The sequence below is a fragment of the Gadus morhua genome, chromosome 1 (assembly GCF_902167405.1).
Source record: "Gadus morhua chromosome 1, gadMor3.0, whole genome shotgun sequence".
NCBI lineage: Eukaryota > Metazoa > Chordata > Actinopteri > Gadiformes > Gadidae > Gadus > Gadus morhua.
The window spans coordinates 24,988,359-25,012,421 of NC_044048.1; the positions used below are offsets into that span (position 1 = coordinate 24,988,359).

General features: G+C 47.9%; 1 protein-coding gene across 2 annotated transcripts in view; it reads left to right on the forward strand.

Annotated features, from left to right (window-relative positions):
• prkar2aa (protein kinase, cAMP-dependent, regulatory, type II, alpha A) overlaps nt 1–24,063 on the forward strand; it is a 41,807-nt gene that overhangs the window by 14,248 nt on the left and 3,496 nt on the right. For both annotated transcript variants that reach the window (XM_030358261.1, XM_030358252.1), the window contains exons 3-9: nt 13,887–13,922; nt 18,152–18,288; nt 18,402–18,508; nt 21,897–22,038; nt 22,659–22,760; nt 23,111–23,185; nt 23,438–23,503. In XM_030358261.1, coding sequence (XP_030214121.1) covers nt 13,887–13,922; nt 18,152–18,288; nt 18,402–18,508; nt 21,897–22,038; nt 22,659–22,760; nt 23,111–23,185; nt 23,438–23,503 — 665 coding nt within the window. The remainder of the gene's footprint in view (nt 1–13,886; nt 13,923–18,151; nt 18,289–18,401; nt 18,509–21,896; nt 22,039–22,658; nt 22,761–23,110; nt 23,186–23,437; nt 23,504–24,063) is intronic.

The following is a 24,063-nucleotide window of genomic DNA, read 5'->3' on the forward strand; positions in this document are numbered from 1 at the left end:
ATATGTTAATTCTGACCAACATTTTCGTCTACATAAGAGACTTCACTAGAACGTATGGTGGAAACCGTGTTTTTAGTGTTGCTGAAATGTCCTTCTCACCTTTTTAATAGCCATTTCTGAGGACGCATGTGATTGGTTTGTCTTGCCCCAGCCTTGTGTGTGGTCACGGTCACCATGGAGACGACACGGGCTGTCTGACGCTGTCGGCCTTTAAACTCCTCCCGGCGAATTGCAGCTGGGGTATAGTGTGATGGGCGGCGACCTCGTCTAATCAGCACCCAGATAAGGAAAAGCACAGGGTCACCAAGAGTTCACCCCTCCTCCGTCCTCCTCCTACTCCCCCTCCTGCTCCCATTGGGTCCCCTCTCCTGGCCCCTCCCCCCCTCACACATGTCTTTGATTATATAGCTTGATACCGCTGCACGGCTGCATCACTGTGTTCCAACACACGTTTATTTGTTTTACCAGCTTTGATGCTCTTTTGTTTCACTCTTGTATCGTGTGTCTCATCGAAGGCTAGCCTCACACGCTAGCTAAAGCAACACCATTGAGAAGGACAGAGAGGGCAATAAAAACAGAAAGTGGAGCAAGGGAGCACAAGTCGGGCCTTGTCTGCCCCTGAATCCGTGGCTGGATTTAGATGCAGGGCGCTTCCCAGTCTGCCGGGGTCTGCTTGTTGCTATGCCGGTGCAGACATTGAGAAGACGGAAACGCGTCTCGTTTGCCTTATTTACACTCTGCAGGGGATTCAAGCTCTATTTGAGTTTGGGGTTTTAGCACTAATTGTCAGCTAAAGGTAATTAGGGGAAGCTGAGAACACCGGTCCTTGATGGTGTCAGTTGCCATCCTGATGCGGGCGTGTTTTGTAGCGACGAGCCAGCTAACGTGCTTGTTTTTCACACCGGTAGCATGAGAATGAGGAGGTTTGGGAGTTCTTTTGTGACTGTAAATGGTCACAAAGGAGGAGGCCAGATTGAACTTGTTTATGTTACACCCCAGTGGTTTGATGAGAGAGCCTAGCTTTCTTCGCCCTGCGGGTGGCCGGCTAATGCCTTTCCGCTGGTGAACATTTCGCTGCACGCAGGCCCTCTCTGGAGGACTAGTAGCTACTGTGTTCAGCGGCTAAGCCTTCTGTCGTTCCATTGGTAGCCAATGGATTCTGCAACTTTTTTTTCCCCCCTTCCCTGGGAACCAACATTTGAAATAGGCAAATAAATAAATCGCGGCCCTGTCACGCTGGAGAGGAGACAAAATCTGGCCCACATTTTTGGGATCCAGGCCCAACTTTGTTAAAGGCTTTGTTTGTAACAGAGTCGGCTCCATATCCAGTAGGTTAATGTCTGAAAGTGATTCCATTATGTATTGTAGTACTCTCTGGGGTCTGGTTACTTAAACTAACCGGTCTTCTTCACCTGTGTTGGATTATTTGGGGCATGGCCTGGTTCTCCTCTATCGCGTTAAAAGAGCCCTAGCCTGATTGATATACTGGTCCTTGTTCCAGTTTGAGTATTTAAAGGGGCTCCCTGCCAAATGCTCATAGCAACCCCATCCTCAGACAAATCATATAAGCTCGATGCCAGACCATAGAAATCCTCCTGTTGACATTTTGTTCTGTCACATTATACAGGTGCTATGCTATGTTCCTCCATTGATGATTCCAGTTCTGTTATGGCTAGGGCAGCAAACAGTGATTATCTTGATCTAGTCTATAATTTTGCAAATAAAGCATACACCAGAACACCTAAATAACACTATGCATTTACTGTTATCTGGAACTAATGACTATTTTGAAACTGACACCGAAACTGTGTTACCAAAAATAAACATGCTATTACTTGACGACATTGACCAATTTCTCGACAGTTGTTGACTCATTCTTTAACTCGTGAAGAGTCTACGTCATCCGGTTTCATGATAATCAGGGCGAATGCTTTCCTATTGATTAACCCCAGGCCTTTTAATAAGTTCCAGGATACAACTAGTTTCTCTCCCCCCTGTGTAAAATGTAGCTGTTGACCACTGCGGTGTGAAGTGTGATGGGCTCACTGAGTTGGCTTGTTTATCTGATCAGAATTGATGGTTGAGTGGATTTACCCATGTTGCAGGGATTAAATTGTGCTCATGTAAATATCGATGCAAAGGAAGTTGAATTCAAATCAAAGTGAAAGTTGAGAATCCGGTATAGTGTCTTTTGTAATCTTTTGCTCTTTTCGTTTGCATGGTAGTTTGTGTGCCAAATGACACACACACACACACACACACACACACACACACACACACACACACACACACACACACACACACACACACACACACACACACACACACACACACACACACACACACACACACACACACACACTTTTGTCCGAACAATTCTCTGCATGACTGTATTCATCGTGTCACGTTGTGCTCGAGATCAATCCTTTCACAGAGCCCACCACTGTCACGTCTTGTGACCACAGAAGTTTTAGTGCTCCGGGATGATTCAGATCTCGTTAACCAATAACATTACGACAGCACCGGCGACACTATCAGTCAGGCCGGTTCAAACTGATAGCGCTCTCGCCCGCCGGTGTGCTGGCTGAATTCCTCCCTCTCACGGAGCCTTTTGTTCCACCACAATTGTTGTACTTTATCATTTGAACAGGGAACTGTTTCCCATCACCCAGATAGAAGTGGGGGGAACTGGGGACGTTGTATGACTTCCCCCCCCCCCCTGCCTGCGTCTCCGTCGTAAGTTCTCTCAGCAGCACAACACCTGTACAGGAAGTGGTTGAGCCGCGGTCAGGCCGTTGAAGAGATAAGCAACAATTGGTGCGCCGGGCTGACCCTGAAAGAGTGTCGCTCGTGCGTCAGCGCCGCTGGGTTAAGTAGTACCTAGCTCATAAAATGTTGATGATTACCGGCGATATGACTATATGGTTACAAGCCCCAGTGTCTGCTCGTCAGGGGGGGCGTGGCCTCCACTGCTACCCGCAGTGACGCGTCCACACCTTCAACCCTTTCAATTTCCCCATTGACGTCTGTTCACTGATGGCATGTTCGTGCGTGCGTGCGTTTTTGTGTGTATGGCTGCGTTGCCAACAATCCTCAAACTCACTCGTGCTCAGCCAATAGAATGGAGGACAGTTTGAAATGTCTGTCAGAATGTCGGGGTATCTTGAGGAGCAGTAGGGTCTGGCTTGTTGTGGTTTTCTCTCTCTCTCTCTCTCGCTCGCTCGCTCTCGCTCTCGCTCTCGCTCTATCTCTCAAAAATTCAAAAAAAGCTTTATTGGCATGACTATTGTGGTAAACCAAACAGTGTTACCAAAGCATTACCTCTCTCTGTGTCTCTCTTTGTATCTGTTTCTCTCTCTCTCTCTCTGTATCTCTCTCTGTATCTCTCTCTCTCTGTATCTCTCTCTCTTGTTCATAGTCAGAACAGGTGCCCCCCCCAGGGCCTGCTTATCGTCTGCTGCTCAGTGAAGCACACGCTCCGGACACACTATTGCCACATCACTCTCTGCACATGATAGGGGTAGAACAATACCTGGCATTTGGAACACTATTTTCAAAACTAACGATGGTAGACAGTTGATTGATGTAAAACAAAACGTGCCAAAGATCTGTTAAAATATTGACCTGATGATAATTCTGACTTTTAACTAATGTAAACCAGAAAGTAGTAGTACTGCATGTTGGTCATTTAATGTTTGATGTAAGCAGAAAGGTTCATTCAGAAATAATTTGGTGGTACGATTCTTCAATCCCAACTTTTTGTGTGTGAGCAATGCCACCAGAAGACAAACTGTAAGGTAGGAAGGAGTTAACCAGCGGCGGTAGGAAGGAGTTAACCAGTGGCGGTAGGAAGGAGTTAACCAGCGGCGGTAGGAAGTAGTTAACCAGCGCCGGTAGGAAGGAGTTAACCAGCGCCGGTAGGAAGGAGTTAACCAGCACTGGTAGCAAGGAGTTAACCAGCACCGGTAGGAAGGAGTTAACCATCACCGCAGCATCAGGGCCCTGTGATGTCACGAACGAGTTAAAGGAGCCCGGCTCTAAACAGGACCGGGCCGCTTCCTTTTAAGGACTTTAGTCTGCCGGAGAATGGGATCAAGGGTGGGGGGGAAGAGGGAGAGAGAGTGGGAGATACATGGTGGATTACAGTGCAGGACCGAGAGAACCCGTTGGAAGAACGAGGGACAGGCAGAAAATAGAGAGCCATAAGAATTATCATGCTCGGTTGGGGGGTGAGAATGAACTTGGTGACAGTCGGGGGGGGGGGGGGGGGGGGATTTGACTGAAGAGATTGTATTCTCGGCATGGAGGGGGAGAGAGATATACAATAGGGAGAGAGAGCGTATAGAGGCCTTGGTGGTGGAGGGAGAGTGTGTTGCTTTGACCGAGAGGTTGTGTGGCTGATTGTGAGAGATGGAGAGACTGTTTCATTAGCTGAAAGAAACACTGTTGTTTCACTAACCCGACAGAGGCCTGCTACAGAGAGAGTTGGAAGCGGTAGGTGCGGCAGCAGGGCCTCCTGCGTCAGAAGAATGGTGTGTGTGTGTGTGTGTGTGTGTGTGCGTGTGCGTGTGTAATGGGTGTAAATGCGGTGGCCGTTGTCTGGGTGGCAAGTGGCAACAGTATGGCCTTCTGCATGTTCCCCTTCTCCATGCTTGCAGGGAAGGTAACACGACAATGTAATCTAAACTTGTGTAAAGTTGCGCACTCTGGTCGTAAAATGGCTGTAGGCAAAACAATCAGTTCTCCTCTCTCCATATGATCCCTGCGTGCTCTTTAGATTCTTCAGGATTTGATTGGATTGGGCATAAGTGAAGGCTCTGTGCGGGGGCCGAAGAAACAAGGAATATCAGTAGCCTACGTTTGTTAACTATACCACTTTGTATTCATGCAGATGTCTCTTTCAAAAGCGTCTTACCGCGACGCCTTTTATTCAAAAGTAACCGAGGTGAACATGCACAGGTCCTCAAGGAGTAGACCAGGTCAAGAAGGTCTCCTTCTCAAGGACGCCTAAATGAAGACTGGGCCTTGGGGATCGAACCCGGTACCTTTCGGCTCGGGAGTCCAAACCCATTGTCATATATTCAGCTGTACAAGGGAGTATGCTATTTGGGTTAGAGTGGATTATTATATAACAGGGAAGAAAAAACATGATGTACTTTGCTGAATAGTTGAATGAGTCTTTTATTGTGCTGCATGAGGCACACCCCCCCCTCCCCCCTGCTCCCCGGCACAGCGAAACATTGATGCAAGGCCGTGATGCGGAGAGACTGTTTGAGTCATTCGTTCATTCATTCATATCTCCAGCTGACTCTCATATGACACCCAGCAGCCTAATCCCAGGCACCAGCATGAAATCACCAGAACTGAACACATAGGCCTTTTCTCTCTCTCTCTCTCTCTCTCTTTCTCTCTCTCTCTCTCCCTCTCCCTCTCCCTCTCCCCTTTACTCTTTTCTCTTCAATCATCATCCTTGGATCACGATGATAGATCTGGACGGAGAATTAACGCTATTCAGCTTTTTCGTGCTTTGACCGTGGCCTGGTTTAGACACAGCCACTGGTGACCTAGTGACAAAATTACACATTTGGGCGTTTTTAAATGACATTCATAGGATAGGATAACTCTTTGCTGATAGCGGAAAAGGAAATGCAAGGAGTTAAAGCAGCAACATTAATGAAACCAGCGTCAAGGTTCTAAGCAAAATGTCATTACAATACACAGTAAGGTTACATTATTTTTATTTTACCAGCCTAGCATTCTATGCTTCTAATGTGATGACATATCGTTGACAACTTTAGTAGGCCGAGACTGGCAAATAAAGTTGACTATATTTGTCTTTTATTATATTCGTCTATTAAAGGACACAAGTCCGTTTAAAGTATACCCACAGAGCCCAGTGTTCTGTCGCATGCCCAGCATGTAGTGCTGCAGCAGTGCTGTGTGTGTACAGGCTGCTTTTGACTGCTGTGGTGGTCTGCACTCTGTCCCACGCTAAACACCACTCCTGCTGCAGACCCATAAACCCGGAGCGCGTCGCTGGACATAGGGTCCGGCCCGTCGGGTCCCGGGCTACAAAACACACACCGCTGTCAAAGGACGACTCTGAAACGAGCCACGTGTTTCATTTATTGAGCGTTTAACGACCCACCATCCCCCTGTTTATTGACGGTGTCCGAGGACATGTAAATAATTTGCACGGTGGTGCTTGCAGAAAATGATCCTAGTACAATAGTGTGGGGGAGGGGGAGCTACTCCCAAGTAGCCGTCGATGGAAACACTTGATGTGGACTGGGAGGTGTGGGCCGTGGGGGGTGGGCGGGCAGTTGGCGGGCGGGACCAGGGTGGTCTACCCGACCACTTCCGACCTCTCGTTAGGTGCCTCTGTGGTGCATCAAGGGTGCTTTGTGTGGTGTACGTCCCTGTGGTAGGAAGTGCAGTAAGCCACCAGTAATGCTCCGTCAACAGATAGATAGACGCCATCCAAGGTGATGGGAAGTGCCTAGATGCCTTGAGACGACGACGGTGAGAATAAAGGGAAGAGCGGCTGAGATGAGGGGAAAAGTACAGAAAGAGAACGACTCTGTTGTGTTTATGTTTCATCTGCGACACAATGAAAGCGCCACAAAAGGAATCGGAGCTATCCGTCTGTATTGTGTTGTTTGGAAGCGGCACACTCAGACGATCACCCTTCTTCCCAGCCGAAATAAGAGAAATACGTCTTGGGAACGTCTGCGTCTCCGAATCACGGAGACACAGACGGAAGGGACACGCGCGACCCTCGGCTGAGTGATCCATGACTAACGGGAGGTACAACGCAGTGTACCGTTTCCAATCAAGGGTTCACTTTCACCAGCCGTACCGGAGAGCCATTGTGGCTTATTTAAATACGATGCAGGGAGACGGACGGAGAACCAGTATTACTAACGGAACACCTCATTCGCTTTACATAAACACGAAACGGCGTCAAATCCGCTGGATTGAAATGAAGAGACTTGATTTATCACCCCGTCAACGTTGGTCCACAATCCGACGCCGGATGGCGCAACATGACACCAACACTAAGTGTTCATTTATGGGGTGTAAAAAGAAACATATTAACACCATTTATTGACAGCGTCGAAACTCCCAACATGAAAAATCCCACAGAATGCCGATGTTAATTTCCCGCTCTCCACGGCTTGGCGCCGCTGCCAGATTCAGACTTGAGGCCTGGACGTCTGCCGGGCTTGTGGCTAAATTAATCCACCGGTGTTTGGTTGTTCTGTCTCTGCCGCCTGTTGTGAGAGATGGAGGGAGAGCTGCGAGTGGTGCTAGGTTTTGTGTTTATTAAAGGACAAGCGTGGCGCCCAAGCAAGGTTAATGTAGCCATTGAGCTCCCACTGCTCCCCATTGTAATGCTATTATGAAGGTTGAAGCATTTTCGGAGCCGCTTGTGCTTTGTATTGTTGTTGTTATCATTGCACTCTTTGTTTTTTATCATTGTGCCTTTCCTCCCATGCACTAATTGCTGGTGTATTGACGGGCCACACACACACATACACATACTTACGCATTTGCACACACACACACACACACACACACACACACACACACACACACACACACACACACACACACACACACACACACACACACACACACACACACACACACACACACACAGACACACACAGAGATGAAGAGAAATCTATTGAAACGCTACAAGGACGGTTGGGTTGCTCTTTCTCTGTCTGTCTGTCTCCCGCTTACTTTCTGAATGTCACTATTTTACTCTCTGACTCTCTTTTCCTCTTGTTTTGTACCACTATTATTTTCATCATTAACAGAGCCTCTCGCTCTCCCTGTCTTCCCCCTTTCTCTCTCTCCCGCATCCTCCGGTCAAGGGTTTTTCGACGTGAGGGTTGCTTCGCTTGACTTCCAGTTACCCATATTCCATCTTCCAACAGGCGTATTTCCCTTTCTCTCTCTCTCTCTCTCCATCTCTGAGTCTTTCTCTGCAAGCCCTTGTGGCAGTGAGTGGGTGTATGGAAAAGGATGGCCCAGGTGGGGGTGGGGGTGGTGTTTGTGGGGCTGGGGCACTTGTTACAAGCTGGCGAGATGAGCGAGTAGCAGAGGCTAGGGGCTGGTTAAGGGGGGGTAGGGGGGGCGGGGGGTGGGACTGGGACAGGGAGGGGGTGGTAGCGTTGTTATGGCAATAAGGTCTTCCTCGTTTTCAGTTGCCAAGGCAACCGCCGAAGCACACGCTAGATGTCCCCCACACGTGACGAGGGCGGGGGGGAGAAAGCTTCGCACCGAGGTGTGCGTGCCCACGTGCAGACAGGCACACACGAGCACGTCAAAATCACACACACTTGTGGACGGTGTGTGTGTGTGTGTGTGCCATTCCGACATTTGTTCTCTGCCGTCTTATGTTCTCTGCGGTTTGGCTTGACAAGTGAGGGAATGTCACCGTGACCCCCCCCCCGAGCCCGCATGGAGACTCATCACTGATGGCGGGGGACACACTGGAATAACGCCTAGTCTTAAGTCATTTATTACCCTGGAGCTAATGATGAACTGATCAGAACATGAATACACATTTTCAGTTATTAGTCTCGCAGTACTGTACCGACTGTTGGAATGACCTATCATCAGACATCGGGGTGGACTACTACCACTACCTGTGATGTCATTAAAGGGTTGATTTAGACATGGCTTGTGATGGCGAATCAACATCTCTCCTGGTGGTAAAATAGGGGACCAACTCCCTAACCCATTATTATACATGTAAAATCTATTTTCATTTTTTTGTTAATGATGACTCCCTCTTAAACTAATGACTTTTAACTTAATGTTTAGTTAATGATTATCATTAACTAAATGTTTCTGAGTGACTTATGACAGAAAGTTATAATTTTACCCTGGTGGCCGTTGGCGACGGTCGGCTAATTAAATGGCGACCTGGTGCTTCTCTGTCCTGATGTCTTTGAATGCGATTCCACCCGGTTACCTGGATACGGCTGGTTACCTGGTAACAGTCCATCCAGGTACCGTGTCAAGCTGTGGGGGGCGTGACGGCGGTGTGTTTGATCTGATGCTCACCCTGAGTGAATGACGTCCTGCTTCCACCTCCTCCCCGTTAATGGTTCTCCCCTGGTCCATTCAACATTATATCTGAGCCGCCGTGTCTTCTTAGTGCACTTGTTTTACAAGCAAACTCTATAAAGAGTAACCTGTTGCTTCCACACTTTACATTTTGACTACTGTCTCACAGCCTGATAACCTTGTCCCCCCGTATTCACAGGGCCATAAAGGGTTATTAAAGTGCATGCATAAATGCACAGTGATCTGATTTCCGCCCGCACCATTGGGAGCCGTGCGCTGTGACCTCCCCCCCCCCCTTGGAGTTTGCATGGTAACACGCCTTTAGAATGCATATTGATGAGGTTGTGACACAAAACAGCGTCTCCAGACCACTCGTGATGCGGTTGCCAGGGGTGAGCCGCTGATGGGTGGCGGGGGCTGTTGGGCTGCGTTAAAGTGCATTAGTAACCCAGTGTCAAGCGTGGGAAATAAGTAGGTTCCATTTACTGTATCTGTTGGGTTTAACCAGAGCATAGGTGCCATAGGGGGCAGGGGGGAGAAAAGTGTGTGTGACTGTGTGACTGTGTGTCTGTGTGTCTGTATGACTGCAGGTGCAGGGTGTTATTTTTTTATTGTTTGTATGAAAAAGAAAAGACTTGTCACACTGTCGGAACAGCAGTTACACAGAAGCAGGTGAAAGGATGTGAAAGTTGGGAGGAATTGAGTTTTCCCAGTGCTTTCCAAGAGAACAGGGGAGTGATCGCCAACATAGAGGGGATGGTAAAGCACTAAGGGGCTGGATAGTCTAGTGTTGTGGTTAGGGCACCCCCACAACCTGTCTCCAACCCTACCTGTTCCTTAATGATGTTAATCTAAAATTCCCCCGTAATTAAATTTTGGATAATGCGTCTTCTGTCATTGTATGAATTATTATTATTGGTTTATTCTAGCTGGGTGACTAAGTGAATGAATTACCCTAATTATCATCACAACATTGCTGATGGTTTTCCCATCAATGTTTTTAAAGGTGCCGTACTTTGAGAGTTATTTATATGGACAGAGAGAGCTGTCTGCTCCCTCCATCGCTGCGTTTCAGAAGTCATTGAGAAGTGTTGCATTTCAGGCACCTGTGATTGACAGGCAGGTGGAATTCCCCAAACCAGTCAGTAGAAACAGTGGCCCTGATTGGTCAAAAAGGAACGGGCGGTCTAAAATCGTATTTGGCACCTACAGAGACATGCTCCGTATTAAACGTGAAAACCCATATCATCACAGCGCATTTAACTTGCTTATAGCTGAGCGATGGCTATGCCGTCTGTAAGAAATTAAACTCAGATAATTGCAATTAAAACCAACTAACATTGAAATCATCCGTATGGAGGTATTGAAATGAAACGTGTTATCCGATTGTTTCCTCAATGGCCCAGGTGTAGTCAAGGTTCAGCAGACAGGGAGGCAGGAAGGGGGGGGGGGGAGGAGGAAGACGAGCAGAAGATGAAGGGTTGGTCCCTGGAGACTGCTGAGGGGGCGAGGTGTATATTAAAAAGGAAGAGGGAGATGGCGGCGGAGAGCGAGAAGAGAGCTGGGGGTGGAGTGTCAGCCGCACGGGGAACAATGGCGAATGAACGAGACGGGGCGAGAGCGCGCCACATCGAGCGAGGGAGAGAGTGTGAGGAGGATGGAGAGAGAGAGAGAGAGAGACCAGAACAAAAAGAATCAGTGGGAAGTGAAAACACTACAGTTTGAGGTTGGATTGATACCAGGGTGCAGATGTACTCGCATACGGTATCTATGCACTTGAACATCGTGGAGCAACGCTATCCCTGGACAACGTGCCCCTTATCAGTTGCCCGTGGATTCCGATCCGGCACGGGGTGTAACCATAGAGGAGGAACGCTCTGCTCCTCGTTTGATCTCCTGGTTACCGTGTCTGACCGGTGCTCGTGGCTGTATCGGTTGCCAACAGCCCCAAGGCCAGATGGGACTCTCCTGATGCTAATGGCTAAGAAGAGGGAAAAGCTACAATCCCTTCAAAATCTAGCTGGGATGTGTCAGCAAATACGTTGAGAAGGGAGGTGACGTTGGTGAGGTATCCGTGTCAAACAGACTTGTCCACCAGGTTTCTGGCCAGTTAACCTGATAAGCCAAAGTGACCCGACGTTTCGTTGTATTATTCAAGAGCTGCCTGTCATCCAAACTCTTGCTCGTCTTAAGTCTGCTCGAGTCTGGCCTTGACATTTGGCCTACATACCGACGGGCACTGAGGCGATGTAGAAGGTGTAGTTTGAGACGAGAACTACAGTGTGTTTTCAACAGTGGTTCGAGACGGACCGTCCAGACGGGCACATCCGTGGTATGAAACACAACAGCCAGCCTTGAAGGGAATTTTTTCTCGGGAGTCTCTAGCTCCCCAAATGCTCACACTATCTCGAGGAGGAATGTCTGACAGCGCATCGAGTGAGAACACAGCCCAAGGGGTGGCGGCCAGGCCTGTGTGGTGCTCTGATGTTGTAGTGGGCCCCTAGTGCTCTGGAGGTGTACAGCGGCTGGGTAAATGTCTGTTCACGAGGAGAATGCTGCAGGACTCGACGCCGCACACACTCTAGTGTGTGTGTGTGTGTGTGAGACAGAGTGTGTCTTTGTGTCTGCTACCCTTCAGGGGTGCGGGTTGGTGGGTGTGTGTGTGTGTGTGTGTGTGTGTGTGTGTGTGTGTGTGTGTGTGTGTGTGTGTGAAGTTCCTTGGGTTTCTGTACTAACAGTGCCTATCTAATAGACTCTGACAGCAGAGTAATAAAGTCACAATGGACATGTACTGTAATCACACCCACAAACGCAAACACACACACACTCGTCTATATATACATCTACTCAAGTTTTCCTGGCGCAACTCAACACAAACATTGATGTTTATATATACACACACCGAGCATGAATTATCTTTGGACAATGACTATGGATGGAATAGTGATTAAACAATATGATAATAGAATACCGTCTATTATTGTTTCCTCTTTACCTAATATGTTCCGACAACATATAAGTGTGCAATAAATATTGTACATAGTTTGCTCTTGGAGGGACAATGGTCTATGGTCTATTACTGGAGCCATGAGCAGAATGAAACAACATACGGTGCACAGGTGTTCTGCCAGGCTGCCGTTGGGAATGCCGCTCCGTGCTCGGAGGTGCTTGTCGGAGACGAGGCCAAGTCTGCGTTCACCTCTTCAAACTTTTACACGTCTCGACTCATGAGTCCGCGAGGCTCCGTGCGGCGTTGCACCCACCAACTCTGCTCGAATGCAGAGGCGTTCAGAGGCCGCACAACGCTCCCTCCCACTAGGATACTCCCAAATTCGTTGTATAGGCGACTGGATTTTAAGGGATGTCATTGATGGTCCGGGGTATATTGGACTATATATTGGATTAAATACTGGATTATGCATTAGACTATATCATTTATTTTATATTGGATTACAGGATAATATATTCAACAATATATTGTATATTATATTTGACTATATATTGAATTATATATCAGATTATATGTTAACATATGATAACATTTTGGCCTATATATTGGAATATATAATGGACTACATATTGGAATATCTATTGGCCTATGAGCGTCTGAGCTCTCTCTCTCTGCAGGAGATGCTGGCTCAGTAGAGCAGGTGGAAGTGGCCGTCAGAAGGTGTGTGTGTGTGTGTGTGTGTGTGTGTTTGTGAGACGGCAGACGGCAGCAGGAAGCTGTAGGCGTGCAGGGAAGGTCTTTGGCTCATCTCTAAGGTTAATAATGCATCCCCCGCCTGGGGCCCCAGCCGGCTCTTTGCTCTAATAAAGGAGCAGCGTTACGCCCCTGTCTCGCTTCACTGGGATCCAATGCAAGCTGTTTACCGCCCGCTTGTAGGCAAATAAATACAGTCATTAGAAATGATTACATTGGGTGGTTAAAGGACTACATCCCCCAGTGAAGCCGCCACAAAGCCGACGACAAGGGTGACGGGGCGATTTGCTCCTGTTGTTTTACGGGTGTTTTCTGTTGCGCCCAACCGCAGCAGGGAGTATCTTCAGTCTCCGTAAGGTACTGCACATGTGCAGGGAAACGTTTGGCGCCCCGAGTCAACATGAATGTTAATATTTCAATAATGTGCGACAAAATGTGCGTTGTCTGCTTCATTTGTTGTTGTGTGAGAACAGTGTTGGGCCCTCTGATGCTGCTTGTGTGCGTCTGTCTGCCGTTGACGGATGGTAATAACACTGGATAAGTAAACATTGTGGCTTTTCGGTTATTTCATCAACAGGGACGTTGGCGCCGAGACACGCAGACAATTACACCCGTCCTGTCCGTTCGAGCTGCGCGTGTGGGAAGCAGAGGGTGTGCGTGTGTCTCATGTGTGTGTTTGCGACGCCGGGGGTCATTGCGGTTCATGCAGACGTGTCTATAGCTGAACTAGACGCAGAGCTGAACCACGCTGCAGCACTGTCAACTGTCAACCTCTGTGATCTTTAGTTCCCCTCCGGACATTTCGGTTCTGTATCATTGTATTCATCTCCAACTATCGGTCTCTCAGACTGGTTTGGTTCAGTGCTCCTGTCTCATTCGTTTTATTGGGTCATGAGGTGTTATTTATTTGTTTGGCAGCACATATATATACAGTATATCCTGAGTAAGCAAGTGCAACCCTATACCACACGCCATCATTAATAAGGATTTTAAGGGCAAGCAATTGAAGGGTCATGCAATCATTCAATGTTGTCAGGATGTTATTAAAAAAACTCTGAAGTAAATTTCTCCTTCTCTCCTTCTCTTTCCCTCTCTGCAGCTCCTCCGCCCAGCAGATTCCACAGGAGAGTGTCAGGTAAGGCGCGTGTGTGTGTGTGTGTGTGTGTGTGTGTGTGTGTGTGTGTGTGTGTGTGTGTGTGTGTGTGTGTGTGTGTGTGTGTGTGTGTGTGTGTGTGTGTGTGTGTGTGTGGATCCTCAGAGAGAGAGAGTGAATGTGTATGTTTGGATCCTCAGAGTGTGTGTGTATATGTGCGTGTGTCTTTGTGTGTGTATCCTCAGAGAAAGTGTGTGTGTGTGTGTGTGTGTGTGTGTGTGTGTGTGTGTGTGTGTGTGTGTGTGTGTGTGTGTGTGTGTGTGTGTGTGTGTGTGTGTGTGTGTGTGTGTGTGTGGATCCTCAGGGAGAGTGAATGTGTGTGTTTGGATCCTCAGACTGTCTGTGTGTCCATGTGTGCGTGTGGTTTGTTTGACGTCACACAAGTAATCCACACCGGGGCATCATTGCATACATCACAGCTTAAGTGGTTCAGCCGCAGCTTACATCAGTGTGTGTGTGTGGATCACTGTTTTCAATGTTAAATGCTTCTTACTGAATGGTTGTCTGCCCATTACTGACAAAACATGAATGTTTTAGGCCTTATCCACCATAAACTTTAGGCTCCTCTTGGTTTAATGACATCAAAGGCGTGTGTGTGTGTGTGTGTGTGTGTGTGTGTGTGTGTGTGTGTGTGTGTGTGTGTGTGTGTGTGTGTGTGTGTGTGTGTGTGTGTGTGTGTGTGTGTGTGTGTGTGTGTACTGTGAAGTTTTCTCACGCTGTGTCTACTGTTTACATAATTAATTGCGAACGTCACAAGCACTGCGATATGATTGGTTCCTTGGCAGTGTTTGTGTTAATGTTCAACCGTCTGGCCACACAGACATTATACACACTTCTATGTACCGTAATTTTCGGACTATAAGCCGCGCCTTTTTCCCAATTTTTCGATTCCACGGCTTATATAACGTGCGGCTAATCTATGGATTTGTACAGCTAACGGCCACTAAGGGACCTCCTAAATCGATGGATTTGTTACAGGTTACAGTCCACCAACTTTAACTCTATGGGCTCTATGACCGTTCCGCGCCCCCCCACCTTTAAGCGGCGGGCTCCAGTGTGGCTTATATATGTATGTACACAACATCATTCCATTTAGCTGCTGCAGCTTATACTCCGGTGCGCCTTATAGTGCGGAAAATACGGTAGTTGTATAGCTGTCCTAAAGGTGTCTGTTGTAGTACATGGTATATGCTTGTTGTACAAAACCAGACAATTCTTAGTCTAGAGTAGATCTTGTTGTGTATATACTAGGGCTGTAACGATACGCGTATCAAACCGAAAATCGCGATACTCAAAGCCACGAACCTGTCTCGCGGTGTGAGAAGGCAGAAGCGCGATACGCCCTTTCTAACTCTGCGGTCAAATTGTCCGATTGAAATTTGCTAATAATTTGTCTAAATAATAGTCTGCTGACAGCGCCACCTCCTATCGATGCCGTAAGTATGCGACTGCAATCCTCCGTGGCTACGGAGGATCGCATTTCTCCACAGCCGTCGAAGTGCTCATATGCGATATGAACGACATTTATCCAGAGGGGGCCTGTGTGATCCTGTCTCTAGTGTTTTGTGTGATTTGACTGGCAGTTTTTCTGCTTATAGGTCGGAATGAAGCGGCCACCGATTATTGACAGGATGGGTACTTTATTCTACCGGACTCGTTCGCTTCTTCACTAGACACACGCGCTACCACTCGCTCTCCTCGCTCGTCCACTCACTCGCTGACGTCACTCACACACGCATACGCACATTGCCATTCTGGCTCACACACATGCTACTCGTAACGCCTCGTTATTGCGACGTTCATGACATTCAGGTTTTTCTCCATCTATTGAAAGTTAGGCTATTAAACATGTTGCATTCTATACGGCCTGATTATGTCATTATTTAAGCTACATAGCCTAATAAAAAGTGCTAATAAGGATATTTGACTAAACCAACCAAACAGTTGAAAAAAGCATCCTCCCACACGTTATTTCTTTATTCATTTAGCTATACTTTAATAGTATTCTTTCTGTTCAAATCTGTTCAGTGTTCCAAATTACTTGTTATTAAATGTTACATCAAGTTAATTGGTATATAAGTGTTGTTTAAATAAAATGCTTTTTAAATTTCAAAAAATCGTGGGATGTATCGAACCGTGGGTCAAAAATCGTGATACAAACCGAATCGTGAGTTTGTGTATCGTTACAGCCCTAGTATATAGAGGGCAGAGTTTATAGGGTAGATAGACACATACTCTTACTAGAGTATTTTTTAAATAGTACAGCTATACTACAATTGTGATCCTGATGGACAGAGCCTCGATTGTACGTGTGTGTGTCTACGTGTGTGTACAGAGACAAAAAAAACAAGGTAATTTAGACGTTGCTGAGCGAATTTTATGACCGTACAAATACAGAAACATCCAAACATCTAATCTCCCCTCATAGTGATTGAGTTCTTATCAGGAGGTTTGATTGGGGACGGAGGCTACAGTGCTGTTGTTCAAAGTCCTTGTGTACGTTTCATGTTACCATGTCGATCCGAGTTGACTTTGAATACAGTGCTCGTATTGCTCAGCTCCGTGCGATCGTACAGCAGGAAGGGAGACTACACTACAACTGTAATTAGAGCCACACTACTGTTGGACAGCAGGGGCTCCATGTGACTGGGCAGTAGGGCCCCATGTGACCAGAGAGTAGGGCCCCTTGGGACTGGACAGTAGGGCCCCATGTGACTGGACGGTAGGACTAGGGCCCCATGTGACTGGACAGTGTGGCTCCATGTGACACACACTCCACTCAGCACCGTGTGTGTGTGTGTGTGTGTGTGTGTGTGTGTGTGTGTGTGTGTGTGTGTGTGTGTGTGTGTGTGTGTGTGTGTGTGTGTGTGTGTGTGTGTGTGTGTGTGTGTGTGTGACATACACATACGTTTAGTTAGCAGTAAGCTTCACCTTGATCCGATACATTGCTGATAACGAGCAAATAGCTGATTAGTTTGATGAATTGGCATAGCCTCCGGCAAGCATGGAAGCTCAACCTTCGATGCATGTGAAAACAAACACACACGCACGCACACCCCAAACACGCACACCAGAAACACATCCCCCCCACACACGCACAGGCGGTTATCCCGTGGGGAAAAATCCTTTTCCTGGTGGAAACTGGGGCGTACTAATTTCCACCTGGTGGTACAGGTTGTGTATCTCAGTGTTTCCCCCTTAAAGGGGGCCAGAGTGGTCCTGAGTGGTCCTTTAAGGGGATGCTTCCCCTTAAAGGGGAAGCATCACGCTCGCTATTTTTCTAATACAAGAAAGAAGGAAGTGCAGATCCACTGAAAATCTAGACCAACTTTGCTTTATGCACTGTACTTACCACACTATAAAGGACACTAATTTAAATAAAGGGCTACCCAAAGTCTTTAGAGTTGGAAATGGCTTTTGTGTGTGTGTGTGTGTGTGTGTGTGTGTGTGTGTGTGTGTGTGTGTGTGTGTGTGTGTGTGTGTGTGTGTGTGTGTGTGTGTGTGTGTGTGTGTGTGTGTGTGTGTGTGTGTGTGTGTGTGTGTGTGTGTGCGCGCGCGCGCGCACATGACTGTGTGTCGGACATACACGTGGCTGCCTATTTTTCTATGTCCTTTGTCCCTGCGGTAATTGGACGAGGGGAAATGGTTGGAGATTGTTTGCAGCGTTTACCATTTGGAACGACCTTGTCATTATTGTTAATTTAGTATTTTAAGTCCGGCCCATTGTGTTCAAAACATTTCATTGTGCTAGGGCTGCGGTTCTCGTTTGTTTGCTCGCAGAGACCAGTCTGTCTGTGTGTTTGTCTGATTGAATGTGTGTGGGCGTGAGTGTTTTAAAAGGGTAGGGTGTGTGTGTGTGTGTGTGTGTGTGTGTGTGTGTGTGTGTGTGTGTGTGTGTGTGTGTGTGTGTGTGTGTGTGTGATGTCCAGGGCTTGGAGTTATGAGGAGACTATAAACATGACGGCTTTTGGACCCAATATCAATCATCTGCTGAGAAAATATTGATATTGGGCCATAACCTAATCTTTCAAGTAGAACAACAAATTATCCCATCAAATATCGTGTGTGTGTGTGTTTGTGACTTCGTCTTCCAACTGTGTGTGTTATCCCTGCTGTATGTGTGTTCCAACACAGTTTCTTCACCCTGCTGTGTGTGTGCTTGCCTTTTCCTGCAGTGTGTGTGTTAACCCTGTGTGTGTGTTTTCCTGCAGTTTGTGCGGAGGCGTTCAACCCAGATGAGGACGAGGAAGACACAGAGCCCAGAGTGGTTCATCCTAAAACAGACGTGCAGCGCTGTCGACTGCAGGAGGCCTGCAAAGATATCCTTCTGTTTAAGACACTAGACCAGGTACACACACACTCACACACACACACACACTCACTCACTCACTCATTCACACCTCTGCTTTCCAGCCAGTCCAGCTCTATGTGCTAAAGTGACGTCTCTCCCTCGGTCTGCAGGAGCAATTCTCACAGGTCCTGGACGCCATGTTTGAGCTGGTGGTCCAGGCAAAAGACCACGTCATCGACCAGGGAGACGACGGAGACAACTTCTACGTCATAGAGAGGTACACACACATCCAAACACACACACCCACTGTTTGTCTGACTGCAGTCCTATCTGTCAGTGGTACTCTCTGTCCCTGTGTCTTTTCTCTCTGTCTGTCTGTCACACATTTTTGTGTTTTAGTTTGACAGCTCATCTCAGTAGAAACAGGTGGGCGGGGCTTGCAAAATAACGTGTTGCATCACGCCGGCCACTGGCCAGCGCGCTTTAAAACCGTTCGCTGTGCACACACTAAACACCTCCTAGCAGGCGTCCCCGCCGTGTAAATCCAACGCACCGCATGTGGGCCCCGGGTCTCCAATTGACCCCCTCTGGGGCTCAAAAGACGGACAGACACTGGAGGCCTCCTCCTCCTCCAAAACTTAACAGCGAAAAATCTAATTTATTCTGGTATAAGCAGCAGGATGCGAGGCCCGATGCTAAGAAATATGCAAATGGTAAGACAAGGGTCGTAAATTAGCTTTGGCTAGAAACACTATGATAACAACATGAGATAACTGTCTCACGCTGTCTTATGTTTCTGTGTCTGTCCCTACAAATAAACCTTAAGTAATAATAACAATCAATTTATCTGTCACAGCAGGAGTAAAGGACGGTAAATAGTGATAATGTTACAATAGGACAAAATATTCAATAGGAACATGCAAAGAACTACAAAAATCTCATATTTAAAAAAGGATGGAGTAGATCACATGGAGTTTGTATTTTACATGATAAAGTGTAAGTCGTTCATGTGCTCTTGTCTGGGTTTCATCCAAGCATGTCGATGGCCCACATTTCCAGCTTATGAACACATGAAAGCATACAGCATATGGAACATACATTAACCACAGGGTACACACTGGATCCACTGATAACGGCTGCTACGGTTCAAACGGTTGTGCGAATGGGAAACCCCGGACTATGAAACGGTGGCCCTCTAGGCAGCGGGTCGTAGCTGCAGCGTGGGGGTTGAGCAGTACCTGTAAAAGGTCAGCTTCCTGTGGACCTACTGACTCGACCCATGCCGTCACGCCCACAGACCTTCCTGTTGACGCTGGCTCACCGACGCACCGCCATTCTACTGACTCGCGCAAAACAACATCAGCACAACTATCAGAACGACCCTATGCCTTAGGGAGCGTTTTAATCGTAAAGGCGTCATTAATTATTTTACGGGTGTTGCATGGACTGTGGTAGGTAGGTAGTACGTCATCAGGCGCGGTCGACTGTGTTTTCACGAGCGTTCAGGGCCAGGTTCTCCAACAGATGGTCAAGGATGACTGGTAACATCAGGAACAGGCCGCTCTGCTCCAACCTTCATGAAAAACACCTGTGTGTGTGTGTGTGTGTGTGTGTGTGTGTGTGTGTGTGTGTGTGTGTGTGTGTGTGTGTGTGTGTGTGTGTGTGTGTGTGTGTGTGTGTGTGTGTGTGTGTGTGTGTGTGTGTGTGTGTGTGGAGCGGCGTGTTCCCGGTTGCAGGCGACAGCCGATGACCTTTGGAAGCGGCTCAGCTTCTCCACCGCCACCCTCTGTTCTTGGGCTTCCCCCTGCCTCGCCTGTGGGGGGGGGAGGGGGGAGAGAGGGGAGGGAGAGAGCTATGTGGAGGCTGTTGAGAGAGAGAGAGAGAGAGAGAGAGAGAGATGGGGGAGAGATGGGGGAGAGAGAGATGGGGGAGAGAGAGAGAGAGAGAGGGATGGGGGAGAGAGAGGAATTGTAGACGTGGAGACGGAGTGAGAGTGGTGTGATGGGGGCAGGGGGAGAGAGGGAGGTGGAACAGCAACACAACACATAGGCGGCAGGCTGGTAGTACACGCGTCAGGGTGGTGTGGGTTGACTGCATGAACACAACGATGAGACGCCAACCATAAACACTCGTTCGCTCACTCACTCACCGACTCACTCAGAAACTCACTCACTCCTGCTCGTCTCTCACTTGCTCAGTCAACTCTCTCACCCACCTAAGTAGTCCCTCGTCGTCCTCCCTCTCTCCCTCTCACAGACAGTAATGGGAGGCAGGTGTGCAGACGGGTATTTACGGTAGCTCAGCACTCCTCTTCTAGACTCGTCTGGGGCTGTGGAGATGTTAGATGTCTCCTGTCTTCTGCTGCCGCAAACCAGCAGCAGCTCTCACTGTAATCTCCTTCATCATGACGGAGCCCACACTGCAGTCATCAATAGTGTGTGCGTGTGTGTTTAAGGCTAAAGTTATAAAATCCTAACAAGGTTGCATCTCTTCAAACCTTTGAACCAGGACAAAAATCGAGACCAAACGTCTTATACGTACGTGAATGAATAGCTACAAATGAACAAATCTGTGATATAGCTCACCTCCCTATACTGTCCTGTGGTCACCCTGCCTCCTACTGCCAAGCCGTGTTTTTAATGAATGACCCAAGCGCTGTCTCGGTGTTCCTTCCTCGGCTTCCTGGCCCTTCGCGATGCTACGCTACGGCCTCACTGCTAGCGCTGCGTATATCGCTCGCTCTGGGCTAAGCCGGGTGTCCCCCGTCAGTCCACAGCCCGATCATCTCCTACTCTAATCCCGATCATCCCCGGGGTCATAGCTGGTCACCCGGGGGGCTTAGAGCCCGGCCTCGGCCAATCATGGCGCAGATGGCCATTCAAATGGCCGGTTAATCCGTCTACCTCATTGTATTGTGTCACCGAGCCCCCAGGTAAATCCTTGGAGGGGAGGGACCTCGACAAAGATGTAAAACAAACACTACTGCTCAAACACACACACACGCACGCACGCACGCACACGCACCTGCACACCTCCACCAACAGGCTTGTTTATAAAGCTTATTCAATTGCGAGTTAGGAGCCAGAGATAACTACGGCCATGAAGCCTCCTTACTTAATCACTCTGCACACACGTTAGACACACGCACAAGCATATGATGGTGCACTGCGAGCGCACATCAGTGTGTCTGTGTGCTCCAGATGCACTACAGGGTCGTTAAAACTGATCGATGTGACAGATAGCCCTAGCCTGGCCTGAGCGGCAAGGAGAACCCTGATGAGCTCTTTGACTGGATCACATGCTTTACCATCTAATTCTTGGTATTCACTCGCCCCTTTCTCTCAGGCAGTCTCTCTCTCTGAGGCTCTCCTCTCTGTCTCTCTGCCTCTCCAGCTCGGTCTCTTACTGTCTCTCTCACCTATCTCTTTCTCTGTCTCTCTCTCTCTCTCTCTCTCTCTCCAGCTCGGTCTCTCTCTGTCTCTCTCCCATCTCTCTCTGTGTCTATCTCTCTCCCATCGCCGCTCTCTCTCCCATCTATCTCTCTGTGTGTCTCTCTATTCCATATCTCTGTCTCTCTGCCTCCCCATCTCCCTTCCTCAATTCATTCAAAAAGCGCTTTATTGGCATGGAGAATGACCCCCCCCTCCCTCTGTCTCTGGGCACAGGGGTGTGTACGACATCGTGGTGAAGGACGTGTGTGTGGGCCAGTACAACAACAAGGGCAGCTTCGGAGAGCTGGCGCTCTTGTACAACGCCCCGCGGGCCGCTACCATCGCAGCGACCGAGGAGGGGGCGCTCTGGGGACTGGTGAGAGTATATTTTAGATAAAAGTTTACAATCAATATGTAGAATGTGTGTGATGCGCTGTTGGGACCCCTGAGTGTTGTGCTAAAGGTGTTGGCATTGGCGACGCTATAGGAGGCAATGTGGATTTCACTGGGTTTCTTTGCGTCTGAACAGTGATTCAGTTGGGTTAGACGGAGGATCTTTCCAGGAATGGGGTCCTCTTCTTTGAATGAGGTGACTTGTACGGTCGCCTGTGTGCTGTAAGAGCTCCTCCTTGTGGCGAGGGGGAGGAACAGGTCAAACCTAGGTTGAAATAAACGAAATTAGCTTTTATTTTATTTCTATGACCAAAGTAAATGCACTACTTAATAGTTATATGGTGATGCTGTTTTCTAATTGAAAGCAGAGTCATTTGTCTGTCCAAGAGATTAATTCAATTAGATTGATTCAGGCAAACGGAAGCCATCCTCATCATGCACGCCTGTTATATCCTCTTCGTTACAATAAATCTGGAAATTAACGATGTCTCTCTCTCTCTCTCTCTATCTCTATCTCTATCTCCCTCTCCCTCTCCCTCTCCCTTTCCCTCTCCCTCTCCCTCTCCCTCTCCCTCTCGCTCTCTCTCTTTGTGCCGACTCCAGGACCGTGCCACGTTCCGCAGACTCATAGTGAAGAACAATGCGAAGAAGAGGAGGATGTATGAGGCCTTCATCGAGTCTGTGCCCCTACTGAAGAGCCTGGAGGTGAGAATGGGGGAGATGGGTCTCGCTGTTAATCTGCATAATGTCAGTTCCTTTCAATACAAAATCAAAATAAACCATGGACATGGTGTGAGCGGCTACAATAAGGTGCCGTTTGTGTAAAGATTTATCTTCAAGAAACTCATGCTCTTTTGCCCTGTCTCTCTCTGTCATTCTTTCTGTCTCTGTGACGTCTTTCAATCTGTCTCTCTGTGTTGTCTCTCTATCTGTCTCTCTTTGTCGTCTCTCTATCTGTCTCTCTGTGTCATCTCTCTGTCTTTCTGTGCTATCTCTATCTGTCTCTGTGTCTTCTCTCTGTCTGTCTCTCCGTCCCTGTTATTCGGGGTCTCTAGTTGTCGGAGCGGATGAAGATCGTGGACGTATTAGGCATGAAGCAGTTCACAGACTCAGAGAGGATCATCATGCAGGTCAGAGACATTCCCCTTTCTTTTGCCACAACCGGAAGTAAATTCATCCATGTGGTGAACAATCATACCATCAGAACAACGCAATTTGTGGTATAGTTAATTTGTTACAAAGTGCCTAATATGAAGTTATGTGATGTGAATATGATGTGTGTAAACTGTACATAATGTGGTGCTCGGTGGGATACGTTGGATAGTCTATTGAGTGTGATCAGATATCTGTGGGTAATAATCTCTTCTGATCCCTTGTTGCAGGGAGACAAGGCAGAGTGCTTCTACATCGTTGAGTCCGGAGCCGTGAAGATCATGATGAAGAGCAAAGTAAGTCATACCCTTCTTCGCCATCCTCTTCCTCCTCTTTGCCTGTCAGCATTTTTTGAATGTCCCACGTGTTTCCCGCTGAAAGTCTGTGTTAATTATGCGGTAAAATAGTAGTCAGTGTTTCAAAGGGCAATATAAGATAGAGCGTAAGCGACGCGGTTCAAAGGTAATGCCGCTGGTGTTTGCATTTACATTTAGGGCATTTAGCAGACGCTTTTATCCAAAGCGACTTACAATAAGTACATTTGTCATAAGAAGCGCATCAATATATCGCTGTCGGTACAGAAAGGATGTTCATAGAACCAAGTGCAAGTACCACAATCGCTAGGTTAATCAATTCCCGTGTTACAGCCATGATAGCAGCAGTCGCTACACTGTTTGCAGTGTTAAACATTAAGCTGGGTGTTCCGGGTGCTTCGTGTCTCTAAATACTAGACCCAAACTGCAGGAGCCAATCCTTGGAAGAGCCTCTAAAGATTCCTGCAACTGGCTTTAAATTGGTGCCAAGGGAGGTCATTTGGCAAATTGAGATGAGCCGACATTAAGTCCAACCGTTCTCC